This window comes from Pseudonaja textilis, chromosome 13 (genome assembly GCF_049901715.1).
Source record: "Pseudonaja textilis isolate UNSWEBS1 chromosome 13, rPseTex1.2, whole genome shotgun sequence".
Classification (NCBI taxonomy): domain Eukaryota; kingdom Metazoa; phylum Chordata; class Lepidosauria; order Squamata; family Elapidae; genus Pseudonaja; species Pseudonaja textilis.
In genome coordinates this window covers 992341-1008190 of record NC_142002.1, presented here as the reverse complement: position 1 = coordinate 1008190, position 15850 = coordinate 992341, and the positions used below count along the sequence as shown (strand labels likewise).

The 15850-nt window shown below is 45.2% G+C and overlaps 1 protein-coding gene across 1 annotated transcript; it reads left to right on the top strand.

Moving 5' to 3' along the window:
• The first annotated feature begins 123 nt into the window (after positions 1–123).
• On the top strand, positions 124–14421 carry SPESP1 (sperm equatorial segment protein 1). The gene is given in 6 exon segments (XM_087941773.1): positions 124–158; positions 209–615; positions 10312–10349; positions 11675–11741; positions 12989–13273; positions 13276–14421. Coding segments are annotated over 6 exon segments (1851 nt in total). The 3' UTR covers positions 14295–14421.
• The last annotated feature ends 1429 nt before the right edge of the window (positions 14422–15850 follow it).

Below are 15850 nucleotides of genomic sequence, written 5' to 3'. Positions count from 1 at the left end.
CAGCGCGCACACTAGCGTGATCGCCGCGGGGGCGGGCGCTCCGCGCGAAAGGCGCCCGCTTGACGGGCGGGCGGAGAGGCCAACCGGAGGGCGAGGGAGGCCGGGCCGGCGGCCGCCGTACCAATGGGAACGCGCGACGGGCCGGCGGGGGGAGACGGGCAGGTCCCTGACGAGGGAGCTGCGGCGCAGTCGGTGCGAGCCGCGGAAGGAGTCGCTGCCGCTCTGCTGTTGCTGCTGCTGCTGCGGGGTTGGCGGACGGGCGGACGGCTGAGGCGAGCCGCAGCGGGCGGGCGTCTCCGTGGGCGGGCCGGGCGCCGCCTGACGATTCCCGGAGGCCTCCGTCCGCCAGGCGGGCGAGCGTCGGGGCGGGCGATGGAGCAGCTCCTGCCGACGACGGGCTAAAGGCGGGCAGGCAGGCAGGCGGCGGCGGAACGGCTTCGGAGAGGATTCGCTGGCGGCCGGAGCTGGTGGCGCTTTCTCGGCCGGGGAAGACGGAGTGGCTCGCCGGGGTCCCGCTTCCAGGAACGGATCTCCCGGCCGCATTTTTCCGGCGAAGCTGTCCCCGGAGCTCCTTCGGAAAGGAGGGGAGTGGCGGCCGGGCGTTTCTAGGACCCGGTAACCGCGGTGGCGGGGCTGCCTGTCAGGCCTGGTTTTGGGGGCGCTTCTAAAGGGCGACCGAGGACTTGGGGGGGTTGCCTTTCCTCCGGTGTCGGACGCGACCGAGAACTCCCGAAGGGCCTAGAAACGCTGCGGAGGCTCCTGGACCAGCCTGGCCTTTCCCGCTCCAGCGCCGCTTGCCTTAAAAGCCCCCTTTTCAGCAGGAGAGGAAGAAAACGGGGCTGCTTTTCCTGCTGCATCATAGCGTGTGCAGGTATCCGCTTTCCCCGCTTTGAAACGGGCAGCCCGCTGGCGGAGCCTAAACCAAGGCGCCCCAAACCTGGGCCGCTTGAAGACTTGTGGACTTCAACTCCCAGAATTCCTAGCCAAGCTGAGGAATTTGGGAGTTCAACCAGCTGAGGAATTCTGGGAGTTGAAGTCCACAAGTCTTCAAGCGGCCCAAGTTTGGGGCGCCTTGGTCTAAACTCTTGGGTTTTATTTCTATTTATTAACGTTTTTGGATAGCACGCAATTGTTCTGGAAAATAGCAAATTGCTATAAATGTTTGCTAATAAGGCTTACTACTGTTATGTAGCAGTTGAGCGCATTGACTTGATTCTGCAATAGACCCACCTCTTTACAGGGATAGAATAGAACAGAACAGAACAGAACAGAACAGAACAGAACAGAATAGAATTCTTTATTGGCCAAGTGTGATGGGACAAATGAGGAATTTGCCTGGGTGTAAATACTTTCAGTATACATCAAGAAAATATATGTTCGTCAAGAATCATCAGGTCCAACACTTAATGATAGTCATAGGGTACAATCAACAATCAAATCATACTAGGAAACAGTCACTATAAATTAGTTAGGATACAAGCGACAAAGTTACAGTCCTACAATCACTAGTGGGAGGGGATGGGCAATGATGAGAGGATTAATAGTAATAGTAGTGCAGACTTTGTAAATAGTTGGACAGTGTTGAGGGAATTATTTGTTTAGCAGAGTGATGGCTTTCGGGGGGAAAACTACAGATTTTTAGCGTAACTTCCAGCGATTTTGGTGTCCCAGCTTTCCTCTTCTCCAAACAGGATAGTGGGGCAGATCTGGCAACAGCTGGGACTGCTGGATTCTTTTCACAAGGATTATCAGTGTAATGAGTCTGCCAATATGAGAGCACAAAGTACTTCCAATAACTGCACATACAAAGGTAAACTACTCCTTCAAGTCATAGTCAATTGCCAGCATCTTCCCAGGGTTTTAAGAAGAGACTGGACAGCCACTTGTCCGAAATGGTCTGGGCTTGAGCAGAGGGTTGGACTAGAAAACCTTTTTTGTGACCTCAGTCCAAATTTTAATTAGATCTGACCCTACTGAGTATTTTGCAGTCAGGCAGCTGGACGTTTGTATGTAATTAGATTTAGGTGGGGAGCGGGATAGAGAATACGAACCATTTGAGAATCCCTAGGATTGTTTTGCATCTTTCAAAGATCGAATGAGTTCCCAAGGCTATGAAAGGCATTTCACATGGTTTCAAAAACTGGCGTGCTAGTAGAGCTGCTTCCACAGGCTACATGAAAAGTTGCCTGTCTCTGTTGCTCCTGTAAGACTTGCTAACCATCCCCAGTGGTTTCATACGAAAGTGACAAAAAGTTTACATCCTCCCTCTACAGAGGTCCAAATGGGTCCTCCTAAGCTGCATTGCAAGAACATCATTAGTTCTGAAGAGAAAAAGGTGGACTCCAAATCTTGCTTTCCTCTTACAAAAGAAAGTGGGGTGTGGGTTTTTTTGTTTTTTTGTTTTGTAATCCAAATACAAGAGGGTAAACAGGGAGAGCATACTTCCCTTCTAAAGGAAACAGCTTAAGAAATTTGATACGGTAGGAATTTCTGTTGTTTGCCAACCATCTGTTGTATTTGAACTTAAGGAAAAGCTAGTGGTTTAAGAAAAGATTTTAAAGATGGTAAGTGATGAATACAGGCAGTCTTCAGTTTATGACCAGAATTGAACCCAACATTTCTTTTGCTAAATGAGAGTTAAGTGAATTTGGTCCCTTTTTAGTTTCTTGCCACAGTTGTTGTGAATCACTGTAGCTGTTAAATCAGTAACATGGTTGTAATTGAATCTGGCTTCTCCATTGGCTTTGCTTGTCAGAAGATCACAAAAGGGGATCACGTGATCCCAGGATGCTGCAACCATCATAAATATGATCCAGTTGCCAAGGGTCTGAACTGTGATTACGTGGCCCATGGGGTCACTGCAACATTCGCAAGTGTGAAAAATGGGCATAAATCACTTTTTTCAGTGCTGTTGTGAATTCGAATCGTCATTAAATATACTCGTAAGTTGAGGGCTACCTGTATTTACAGTATGTGAATAACCATACAATTGATAGCAAGTCCCAAAATTATACTGGAATACACGCACACACAAATGTCTGCACTTTTTTATACATTAAAGACTTTGTTTATCTGCTTTCAGAGAACTTTCGATCTCGATATTTTTTACTTGAAGCTTTTCAGCAGAATATTGTAAAGCGGCAGAAGTATTTCTTGGAACTCAACAACACAGTATTTCTCATTTCTTACTGGAATGCACCTGACTCTTGAGTAGGGAGCCTGTTTTCCATTCGGTATTGCTTTATTCCCAGTGGCTCAGAGCCGTGTACACAGAAAACCAGGGCATTACAAAAATATGGCACTGATCAACAGGGATGGAGACATCAATCATAATATATCCTAAGTGCTTTCTCTCAAAACCAAGCTTTTATTTTATTATGGAAATTCCTCTGGGATGATGGAATATAGAATATTCTGTTCTATATTCTATTTGGGAGTAGGGAACTCTTCAGTCTAAATCTGAGGCTCCATTTTTGTGGGGTTCCCCAGCCTCTTCTGCTGTTGAATACACCTCTTCTGCACATGCACTTTACATGGCTTTCTAAGGCCTTCTTTGGTTTGCTTGGTCTGTCACTGAACGAAGCCTCTCCCCCTTAACCCCTGTATGAGCCAGTGCCGCCTTGTCTGTCCAGTGGTGATTCAGCACATGACCAAAACAAGAAACACCAGGCGAGATCAGCATGATTGCAAAAGAGCGCTCTCACAAATGGAGGGACAGAAAAGACACATACAAAAATGCAGAGGGACACGTAACTAAAAGAGAATCAGAGTAAATAGCCTGAATCTGTAATGAGGGAATCAGGAAAATGAAGGGGCAGAATGAGCTAAGACGAGCAACTAAAGCAAAAAATAATTTTTAAAAAGTTTCAATATGTAAGAAACAGGAAGAAAGTCAAGGAAACAAGTCCACTAATAGGAATAGATGGAAGAGGATCGATAATAGGTAGCAGGGAGAAAGCAGAACTGCTTAATTCCTTCTTTGCGTCTTTTTTTTGCAAGAGGAAGAAACAGCCCAACTTATCAAAAGCAACATCATGAAAGTAGAAAGGCATACAAGTCAAAATAGACAAGAAATTAGTAAGAGAATACCTATCTACCCTGGACAAGTACAAATCACCTGGATCAGATCATTTATACCCCAGGGTTCTGAAGGAGCTGGCAGATGTAATTTCAGAGACAATGAATGTACTCTTTCAAAGCTCATGTAGCACAGAGGACTGGAAATGAGCTGATGTGGTTCTAATACACATACACACACAAGGGGCGGGGGAATAGATCTAGGAAATTATAGGCCCACCGTTTTCCCGTCAATACCTGGGAAAATCTGGAAAAGATAAGTGGCAGATTAGTAAGAACCTAGAAACGAACAAGATGATTGCTAGAAACCAGCATGGGTTTGTTAAAAAAAAAAAGATCATGCCAGACAAATCTTACTACCTTTGAGAAATGCTGTGGACATATGTGGAAGGCATTTGACAAAAGTAGGTAACGTATTTCTTAATAAGACAGACAATACCAGCACCAGATGGATTCCTAACTGGATGACCAAGCCACATTTAACGTGTAATCTTCAGTGGAATTACAACGGAGTATCCTTAGATTCTGTCCATACCCTTCAACATTTTCATAAATGATCTAGATGAGGGGATGAAAGGGGAACTTATCAAATCTGAGAGACACCAAGCTGGGATGAAAGCCAACCCTTTAGAAGATAGACTCAAGATCTGGAAGAACTTTGATACGACTTGAACACTGGGCCCCTATCTTACAAAATGAAATGCAATGGTGAAAAAAGGCCCTGCGTTCAGGTAGGAGAAACCAAATGCATGGCTGGTTGGTACCTGGCCCAACAGTACAAACTGGGAGAGATTTAGATGTCCTAGTGGCCCACCACTTAAGTACAAGCCAACAGTGTCCTGCAACTGTCAGAAAGCTAATGCGACTCTTGGCTACATTAACAGGAATAGCATCAAGATCACAGAAGTGATAAAGCGAGTACAGCTTTATACCACACTACTTATGCCACACTTGAAATCCTGAAGGGATCAACTTGATCTCCAAAGCACTGGAGGGTGGGAGAAGAAATAATGGATGGAAGCTTGTTAAGAGAGGACCAAGGATAAATTTCCCAATGGTTAGAACCATCAATGGAAGAGCTTGTCTCCTGGAATTGTGGGTGGGCCATAATTGGGAGGTTTTCAAGAATAGACTGGGCAACCGTCTGACCGGGATGGTATAAGGAAGGAGCCCCCAACGTTTCCGGCTCTAAGGATCAGGGTGGTGGTGGAGGGGATGGTTTTGCGTGTGTGTGACCACTCGTGCAGATGCAGTCGAGCACTTGAGCGCACTCCTCGGCTGCTCGCATGGCCCAGTTCCTGCCAGGCCAGGCTGCAGACTAAGACTTGGGGACTCTGGTATAAGGTCTCCTGCCTTGAGAAGCGGGTTGGACTAGAAGACCTCTCAGATCCCTTCCAGCCCCACGATCCTACATTCTAAATTGGGTTGTGCTGGTCATGCACCTAGGAAGGGTGTTTCTGGGCAACAGATGAGCCTGGGGAAATGGTCTTTCTCTCACTCTGCCCAAATGGTCGTTACATATGTACACCCCCGTTCATCATAATGTAAGTATTAGAATGGGCAGACATTCCAAAAGTAGCTGGCGAGGGAGAAGGGACTGCACGTCTGCCTAGCTACCCAGCAGCAGAGTGCTCGTGAGGAGCCTGGCGGCGGCCCCATTAGAAGGAAGCATTGCCGGCTTTGATCCCGACCTGCTCGAGGTTGACTCGGCCTTCCATCCTTCCAAGGTCTGTAAAAGGAGGACTCGTGGTTGGGGGCAGTGTTGTAAAGCATTATGGAGCAGCATGTAAGTCTAAGTGCTATTGCTATAACTTAGTTTCACGATTAATATTAAGGGCAGCTCGGCATGTCTTCTGCTAATTCTCAAACCAGCCTTTGTAATTTTGAAATTATCATTTATACGTGAACCAGGCCACTTTGGCTTGCCTAATAACAATGAAAACAAATGATTGACTGTTACAAGCCGTTAAGCTGTACTGCTGAGCAATGCTGTTGAACCTCTTGCTATTTTTGGCATTTGGGTGTGACGCATGTTCTCTTTAGTGGCCAGAGAATCTGGTTAAACGTGTGGCAGCCCTTTTAAGGTGCAGGCCTCTAATGTTAGTAGATTTTTCACTGTGTTTTGTTATGTTTTAAAAAATTGTTCCATTGTGTCTGAAAAAATTACATCTTCATAAAGACTTGTACTGTGATATAAATTTCTTAACTACAATTAAAATCAATTACCAAATCTTGAGCGTTTTTTTCCTTAAAATTAGGTACTGATAGTTGCAGTGGTTTGGTGTAATGTGTGGACTAAGCTATTGGTGTGTAGGTTACCATTTATCACCAGAGTAACATTTGTATGAACCAACCTGTTGCCCACCTGCTATATGGGGATTCTGTCTGCACGATACAGGTGGACTCTGGGTTCCCCAATTGTTTCTGGAAATAAACGCAAACTGCACGAGCAGATACTGCTTGTTAAGGTGGTTCAACTTTGCCGTGCAAAACACAATGATCGGGGAGGGGGAGGAATTGGACCATCACATTAAATTGTGCACTTCCACAGCCTGGCCAGTTTGCACAACCGTCTTTAAGGCAGCTCTGGGCACAGCGGGTTGCAAGAGTCTCCATTGGGAAGCGGTTTGAACAGGGCCGGTATTTTGATGCTTGGATAAAAGGCACCGGGAGTCCATGAAGGCACCCGGAGGCTCCCCCGGGAAGAGGCGGCGGCGGCTGCGCATCTCCGGGTCCAGCCTGGGCGCAAGCAAAACGGCACCTCCGGCCTGGAGCGTCCTGGGCTCCGTCCGGCCTGCCCTTCCTAACCTCAACCGGGGAGGGCGGGACAGGTGCGGGGCCGCCACCCCCGAGGAGCCCCCGACCCTCCTGGGGGCGCGCAGCGTCCAGGTTCCCTCGGGACGGCTCAGGTGGGCCGGGGGGGAATGAGGGGAAGCCCCCCAAAGCCCCCGAGGATGCGGGGACACGAAACGCCGGGAAAGAAACGGCGGGCTCCGCAGGCCCAGCAAGCGGGTCGCCGGGCCGCTAAAGCGCTTGGGCGGGCGGGGCGCGGGTTCCGAGGCGGGGGCGGCGGGGGCGGCGGTTGTGCGCTCGGCCCCGCCGCCCGAGGAAGAGGAGGAGGCGGATGGCGGCCGGGCGGTGGCGGTGGCAGTGGCGGCTGCTGCTGCTGTGGCTCCCGGGGGCGCTGCTGAGCTTCCTCCCGCTGGCGAGCCCGCACCCGAGTGAGTGGCTGGCGGGCGGGCGGGCGGGGAGAGGCCGTGGCGGCCATCGCCGGGGCGGGGAGGCCTCCGCCGCAGAGGGGCCGAGGCTCCCGGGGAAGAGCCGGAGACCCCGGGCGGTTGAGCGGTGCCGGCCCGCCGGGCGTTTCCTTGGCGACGGGCCGCGGCCTGGCTGGGCGGCGGGAGGGCGAAGCGAAGCCCCTCCAGGCGCCCCCCGGGGGCTTTCGGTTCCCCTCAGCGGCTGAGGCCGGCAGGCGGCGAGGAAAGGCAACGGGGCCGCCGCCGTCGCCTCCCCTGCCTGCGGCCGTTCCCGCCTTCGCAAGCCCGCCTCGGCCCGTGGCCTCTCGGCTCTCCTCAGCTCCGCCCCGCCATCGCCGGTCCTCCCGTCTCCCCCGGGATCGAAACCGCTCCTGGGCTGCGGGAGGCCCGAGGGCCCGAGAGGGAGGCCACGCGGCCCTCCAAGGGCTGTCGGGGCGTTTGCCGTTGCCGGCTGCCTTCCTCCATCCCCCGTTGGGTCATCCCTGCTTAGCCCCTCCGCCGCTCTTCTTCGGGGGCCGGGCCTCTTCAAGGGAGGCAGCTGGCTTCGTTTTCTTTCCGACCTGTATCCCTCCATCCCTCCTTCACCCTGGGCTTCTTCTTGGACCACCCGCTCCATGTTCTTCAGAACCCAGTTTCCTTGGCACCAGTTGCTTTCACTGTTCCTCAGCTCCCATTTTCCTGCAATCAATCAATCAACCAACCAATCAATCAATCAAACGTTTATTGTCAATGCACAACATCAGTACAACGAAATTGCAACGAGCCTCCTTGGTGCTGGCCTTGCACGTCTGTCATATTCATCCTAATTGTGGTGTTTATGTTGCATTCAGAAGTCTGACAGCCCGGGCATAAAAGCTATTTTTCAGCCTATTCCTTCGACTGGCAACGGGGTTTCTATTTTTGTGTCTTCGCACTCCCAACCCATCTCACGAGGCTGCTGTTGTGGAGAGACCAGAGCAGGAGTCAAGACCGGGGCTCTTTCACTCCTCTGCTGCGGCTCCCTGTCGCTCAAAATACGCATCATAACTGCCAAGGTGCAACACCCGCCGGCACGCAATTTATTGAGGGTGACGGCAGACAGCGTATTTTTGTTTGTTTGCTGCAGGTGGATAATTGAAGCTCAGCTTTTTATTTTATAAATACTATAGTTTTTTTATACATAGTATAAAGGTATATGCAGTGTTATATGCAGATGTGAAAAGGGTTTTGTGGCTCCCGGTGTTTTCTTTTCTGTGGGAAACCGGTCCAAATGGCTCTTTGAGTGTTTAAGGTTGCTGACCCCTGTTATAAATGAACAGACCCATTATAAACTACCCTTCTTACAATCTTACATTTCTCAATCACCTACCCAAATGCAAATCCCTTGTCTGTCTGTCATTGTCCTGTCCAGTATAAAACCAGACTGCCCAATTTTTTTCTCATCACTTTCCTAAAGCACACATCACAAATATACAGTTTTGCATCCTCTCTTTCTGCCTTTGGTATTGTATATGTTTACTACGGTTTATATGCTGCTCAATACGACAAGGTTGCAAGCAGTCCACAACAGGGAAAAAACCCACAACCTTCATATAAACGGATCAAAACAAAGCAGGATGGCCCCAAAGAAGAGCCACGACATCCGTTCTGTACTAGGAAAGGTCCGTTGTTCTCCCCATTCGAAGATTCTCTGGGAAAATCGAGGCTCCGATGCCTTTCCTGACAACCAGTAGGATGGGAAATAGGAAATAGGGAAGCAGCTGAGTGGGCTTCTCTTCATGGTGCCTCTCATCTTTGAGAGAGAGATGATGGATTCTTCTAGGATCCGGTAAGATCTAATTAACAAATGACATTCAAACTACAGCAGCCTTCCTGCTTTCTGAAGACTAAATCTTACTAGATGGATTTTTTTTTCTGAACGTACATTGATATTAAAATGAAGTATGTCCTTAATAGTTTGTGCTGTAATTCATAGATAAATTTGCAAGCCATCACATTTACACACACACATTTACACTCACACACACACAGCGCTTTGACCTCAGTATTTCCTACCAGCAAACATTCCCAAAGCTGTTTGAAACAGGGCTGCAATCACTAACATTTTCTTTTTAATTTCACCCTCTCACTCCCTTTATCATTCCCATTCAAATCTTGAAAATACTTCTTTCACTTCAGTTTTATCCCAACATCACTTAATTCTTAATTCCTTTTATTCACAGAGGTTCTTTGTTTAGCCTTTTTTATCCACTTCCAGAATAATTGTCAAATCACTCTGTATTTTTTCCTGTGACTCTTTTTATATTAACTGTTCCTCGGTCTTTTTTACTACAATTTTGTAGCTGTTTTTTTTAAATATATGCACATTATAGCTTCACCTAATACTGCAAAGTGTGCTTGTTCAGGGTGGTTTTCATATTAGATGAAGATATGGGAAAACACACCCGAGTTTTAATGTTTTGGTTGACTTCTTTTTCATCAAAATCTGCATTCAAGGTTTTCCCTTTCAAATCGGGAAGAAGAGAGATTCATTCCACGTTGCTTCTTCTTGGGACTAACCAGCTGGAATGGAACTTGACTGCTGGGGAGGAACTGTACCCATCCAGTTTACTTTCTTGCATTAGGAGTCAAGTGGTTTGCTTCTCATCCCGATGCAGACCAGTTTCAACCCTGGATAGTTTTTTGAGATCAGTTTTTTTATTGGCTGCGATTGTTTTGAAAGACCAGTTTAAGCCGTTCTCCTAATGTGGCTACCATTGCATGGCCAAGGTTGTAACTCAGTGGAATTACATTAGAAGACTTCCCTAACCTTACATTTGGATTTGCTCAAGTTATCTCAAAGGGATGGTGGCAATAGATAGCAAAGCATCACGATTTTTCAAATAAAAAATGAAGAAAATAACTGTCATATAAAATGAGCTGAAAATCAATTGCTGTACAGTGCAACTAACTAACTAAATTTTGTTGTTTGTTTGTTTGTTTCTGGTTTTTTTTTTAGGTGTGACACACCGTTACGAAAATGTTAAAGTAGTAGAGGTAATGTTAAGTTTCCAGATACAAGAAATAGGCTGTATTTCGGATACCGTAAATTTCTTAAATCACTTCGGATCCACACAAAAATATGAATATTCTCTTTCTCACACGCAACCAAGCATGTATTCCCCATACAGGCTGCATTTACCCATTGCACTAAGACATAGCTTGTTGATAGTAAGCCCTAAATTATAGCTTAGAAATCAACAGTGCCTGGGTTCACGCAATAGGTAAAACTAAACAGGCAGTGTTATGGCTAAAATTATTCTACTCTAATAAAACGGGAGAATATCTGTGTAAGTGTGTATGTAATGGGGAAACTCCCTAGGAAGGTTGCAAACAACAAATCCAGGATGCTGCAACCAGTTTAATCTAAAGTTTAATCATATGACTATGGGGATGCTGCAATAGTCATAAGTGTGAGTACTGGTCATAAGTCAGGTTTTTCTCAGTGCTGTTGTAAATTTGAATGGTCATTAAGCAAATGGTTGTAAGTCAAGGACTACCTGTAATCCTCCTCCTGAAAATATTGAACATCGGGTGGTCTGGAGCAGGCCTCTCCAACCTTGGCAGCTTTAAACCTGACGGACTTCAACTCCAGCAAAGGAATTCTGGGAGTTGAAGTCCGCCAGGCTTAAAGTGGCCCAGGTTGGAGATTCCCTGGTCTGGAGGCTAAAGGAGAGCTTGCTTGGATGCCAAGTGGATGCATTACAGCCCTGTGACTGTCTCTCTTTCGGATCAAGCTAGCGCTGTGCTTTCAAAATTGGGCTGCGTGAACACCAGGAGATCGTGGGAAGAAACCATTACAATACTGACTTATATTTATTTATCTGATGCTTTAAAACATTTAATTTCTATTTGGGGGTTGTAATATGCCTACTATATCAGTACTGTACTACACTTATACGATGAATTGATAACGTGTATTGGTGGTGCCTGCTTAAGATAATTTTACCGATAAGGAAGTAGAGTCCTTACAAGTTTGTTGGCCGCTCTGCCAAAGAACTCTGAAACTTTCCTTCCTGCCCAATTTTGGATGGGCCCATGAAGAAAACAAAAACAAAAAACCCGTTTGAGAATCTTTATCAGTCTGATTGTCTTGGCACCTTGAAGTTGGTAGAGATTCAGTTTGTGAGGTAAGTGTTCAGAACTGTTATTGAGGTCAAGGCTTTTGGACCCTCAGCTTCAGGATTAAATATGTTCCCCTGAAACATGTTCCCCTGAAACATGTTCCCCTGAAATATGTTCCCCTACATTTAAGCATGTAACAAAAGATAAAAAGCTGATAGCCACAGTGAAATGATTCATTTTCCCCCCCTCTTCAACAGATATCTGTGGAGCCAACTACAGGTGAAGCGGTTGCATCGGAAGGGACAGACACTATTGAAATCCTGCGTAAGAATTCTTTTTTTTCCCTTCCCATTATGTGTTCAAAGTGACTTGAGGCCCAGTCATTTTCAAATCTTCTCAGAACAGCTTTCTGTTGTTGTCTCAACTGGCCTGTTGTCATTGCATGAGCTTTCAGTCTTTGCACAAGTTAAGTTTATTATATGGTCATTATTTATGTTTAATACCTACACTTTGTAATGCGTTTGTGGAGGTGAGGGTCAGGAAAAAGAGGTATCTGGACATAAGGGATGAACCAGTGTTATGGCTTCGTCAAATTTAAATGCAAACGTAGATATCCACAATAGATTTCCAAAAAAGCTAGAGTGATCATCACACGCTTTAATAAAATAAACACTTACAGGAAAAAATGGACAATGCTATTTTTTTCCAAAAATATTCTTCCCCGTTCTTTTGAGGTGTAAGTCAACCCCCTACCAGAAGCCCTTCATGCAATTATTGTAGACTGTGGTCTAGGAATCCCAAGTTCCTTTGATGGCACCACCCTTTAAGACAGTGGCTTATTTCAAAAGTTCTCCGTTCTGTCTTTGGATGTTTACCTTTTGTTGGGAGCACAGATTAAAAACACCACCTGTGTTCCCATCTCTTTGGCTTTCCTTCTTAGCTGCTCATAGTCTCTTGATATTGTTTTCAGGCTCTTTGTTATACCATTCATTCTCACATGAAAGAGGACAAAAAGGAATAATAATCTCTGGACAATTATTTTAGCACACCTCTCAATCTTTGATCTTTGCTCCTGGGAGACAGCATACTTCTCTAGATAGATTGTCTGGTCTACAAAACTGAGATTTTGTTCCCTGGAACAGTGAGTGTCTTTATCAACAACAGAAACGGGGGTTTTTTTCCCTGAGGAAGTCTAGTCTAGTTTTTTTTCCTCATAGGTGACACCTGACGATGTCCTTTCTCCAGAAGTCTGCATACTTTCATACAAGGGGAGGCTTTGAAGTTGATTGTTTAGCTCCAGCAGGGCCGGACTGGATTACCTGGATAACGTTCTTTATTTTTTGAGAGCACGGGACCCTTCTGGTAGCAGAATATATAGCCTAGCCATAAAACATAGCGGAATTTAAATAATTTCATCTGAATTTAAACTGGGAATGGCTATTAACGAAAAACAGAGTTGTTTCAAATTGTGATACGTAGCAATGCAGGCATGTTCATAAAACATGCCTTTTTTCACAGAAGAAAAAAGTAAACAAGGTATAGATTTAATGGCTTTATTTACTGCTTTACAGAACCTTCCAACCCAGGTGAAATTGCAGCAAAAAAGGAAGAGCAAACTTTGAATGATCTTGTGAATCTTTTGCAAGATGTGGTAAAAAATATCCCCACAGAACTTGTATTGTCAAGTGAACCCCCAGCAACTGTCTTGGCACCCAGGCTGGTAACTTCTCCATCTGTAGCTATGGACACTGTTTGGGTGAATGTGAACCCCACAAATAGTGACAAGTCCAGAACGATTGCCTTGGCGAAAAAGAGTCCTCCAACTACAACAGCCTTTTGGAAACTCAGAAATGACGCCTCTCATCTGTTATCCTGCATTCCAGCCCAAGTCCCTCAGAATATCTCCCAAGTGACACAAGTGAGTCTGTTATTCTGATTTCTGAAGAGCCAAATCCAGGCAATACATTGAGCACCGTTTCAGTTCAGTTGGAAAAAGAAACAACCGCTAAGAAAGAAGATAAGAGTTTTGATCAATTGACAAATGGAGCCTTGGCTAGTCTAGTGGAATCGCTAAGGAATGTACAAAAGCTACACAGGACACTAGACAACAAGGAGCCCCAGCAGAGAAGCCATCCAGTGAAGTTGGTTCATCATAAGCCCGGAGGTTTAGACATCTTAGAAGCAATTGACACGCTAATTAAAACCATTAAGAATGCACCTTCCTCTGTTAAAAAAGACCCAGATCTTCATGAGTACGTTGAGCAAGCGGAGGGTTACTTAAAAAATGCTCTGGAATTGTCAGGGGAGGCAGAGAGGAAACTGTTGCAGAGGAAGGAACAGGAGATGAAACTCGACATTGAGCTTCTCAATCCCCCATCAACAGCTCCACCTATAACAGAAATGAAGTTGGACATCGAGCTGCCTTCCTCCCTCTCACCTGAAGCACCCGAGACAGAAATAAAGCTGGAGGTGGAGGTCACTCCTTCCTCGTCAACAGTTCCGCCCGCCACACAGGTGGAGATAGACATAACTCCTTCCCCATCGGCGACTGCCTCTGTACCCGAAGTGGACATCATCCTGCCTGCCTCTGAGTCTCCAGAAAAGAAAGCCGAAGACACAGAGAAAGAAATGGGGAAATTAAAAGCATTTATTAATTTATTATATGGCTTTAGTCCTGAATTAACTGAATATGCAGAGAATTCGCCACATAAAAAGATGGCTCAGGATATTGTTGAAAGATCAATGGAAGTCCTTGATGCCATAAAGAGTGTTTTTTGCGGAAATCCTAAAAAGCAAAGTAAGCAGATTTTGAAGCAGTTGTTACAGAAAGACATGGAGCTTGTAAGACAAGCCATGAAGGGAAAAAAAGCCTCTTAAGATACATTTACTCCTTGGTATTGTAGGTTTTTAAGAACAATCAAGAGGTCTGGTTTCTTAATTGTAACAGCAATCGAAATACACCTGTAGCCATTTTCATGCCTGAAATTAAATGTTTGTTTTTAAATATTTTTGTTTTCGTTTTTTTCTTTGAATTGACATCTATTATTAAAGATTAAGGAACAATTAATTTAACAGTTGTATGTTAAAGATGATTTCAGAAACTTCTGTTCTTATCATTGGATTAACTGAACAACTATTTACAGTTCTTGCTGTTCTACGCTTTTCTTACTGAATTCTTACCTGGATGAATGACCGCAAGATTAGTGTCTAGGAAGTGGGCAAGTGCTTCTGGGGTTGATGGTTATTCACTGTTGTTTCTTCTCAGGAAAGGAACTCAGGAGTTATTTGTGGACAGCTATGTTGCTGATAGCATCATTAATCCATACCTGATAGGATAAAAATTCTTGTACATCGGATAAGTGTTAAACAAATTTGGAAGCCTAAACAGATGGAAATAAAGTGTGAAACGCACCCTTTAAGACACTAAAATTCAAGATGAATAATGTAATCCCAGGACAAAAGATTCTACGGAAAGCTCGTTTGAAACATTAACAAGATTTATGCTCATGTAGAACACAAATTATTTTGTGTGCTTTTGCAGTGTTACTCGGTTCAATGAATTAGTGAAGAACAAATCAATCGAACAAGCAAACAAGCCTCCTTTTTCGATTGAAAAGTGTTATCTGAAGTAATTATGTTTTGGCCTCCCCTGAGTTGCTTTTGCATTTAGCTAGTCAGCAACACCTGTTACAGGAGTGTGGCATAAATTTAAGCAAGCCCCTCGTGGACAGGGGAGCGCGACTGGCTGCTGCAGAGAAGGTACCGAAGGCTACACGGCGATATTTAGTTCCGTGTGTTTCATTATGTCTTTTTTATGTGTGTCAAAAAGAAGTTCTGTGAATTATTTTGGGAAGGTTTCAAGGAGTTAGACAAAGAAGCCGCTGGCACGAAAATTTCAGGTAATCCATTCCTATCTTTTGCAATGCATTTTGAATTTCGTGTCTGAATTATCCATTTATTTTAAGTCTTTTTTCTTCAGAATAAATGTGATTTGATTCAGCTGAGATGAGTGAGAGAAAACTGCATACAGCCTTTGGGGAGGAAGTTTTAATTCTCCCAATTCAGTGATTTGAGCAAAGTTCAAAACCGCCTCTTATTTGGACATTTTCCACGAGAAGGAAAACGGAGCACATTTATTTTGTAAAACGTTATTACTTGACTTTATGAGAAGATTTTTCACACGACCTAAATGATCAAAATGCTTAAATAATTGAGTTTTTTAAGAACAAAAAATCAGTATCTTCTTTCTTTGATAACAGTGGCCGCCTTTCAAGCTACATAGATGTAAGGCAATTGATTTTGCATGTGCAAAATGATAGTCTTTGCAATATTTTCACTGCACAAAATGCCTCATTCTCTAAGTTGCTGCAGCTTTCAGCATGGAATGACTTCCCGATTTGTCATCCCACAGTATTTGGCTTCCCTCATCTGGA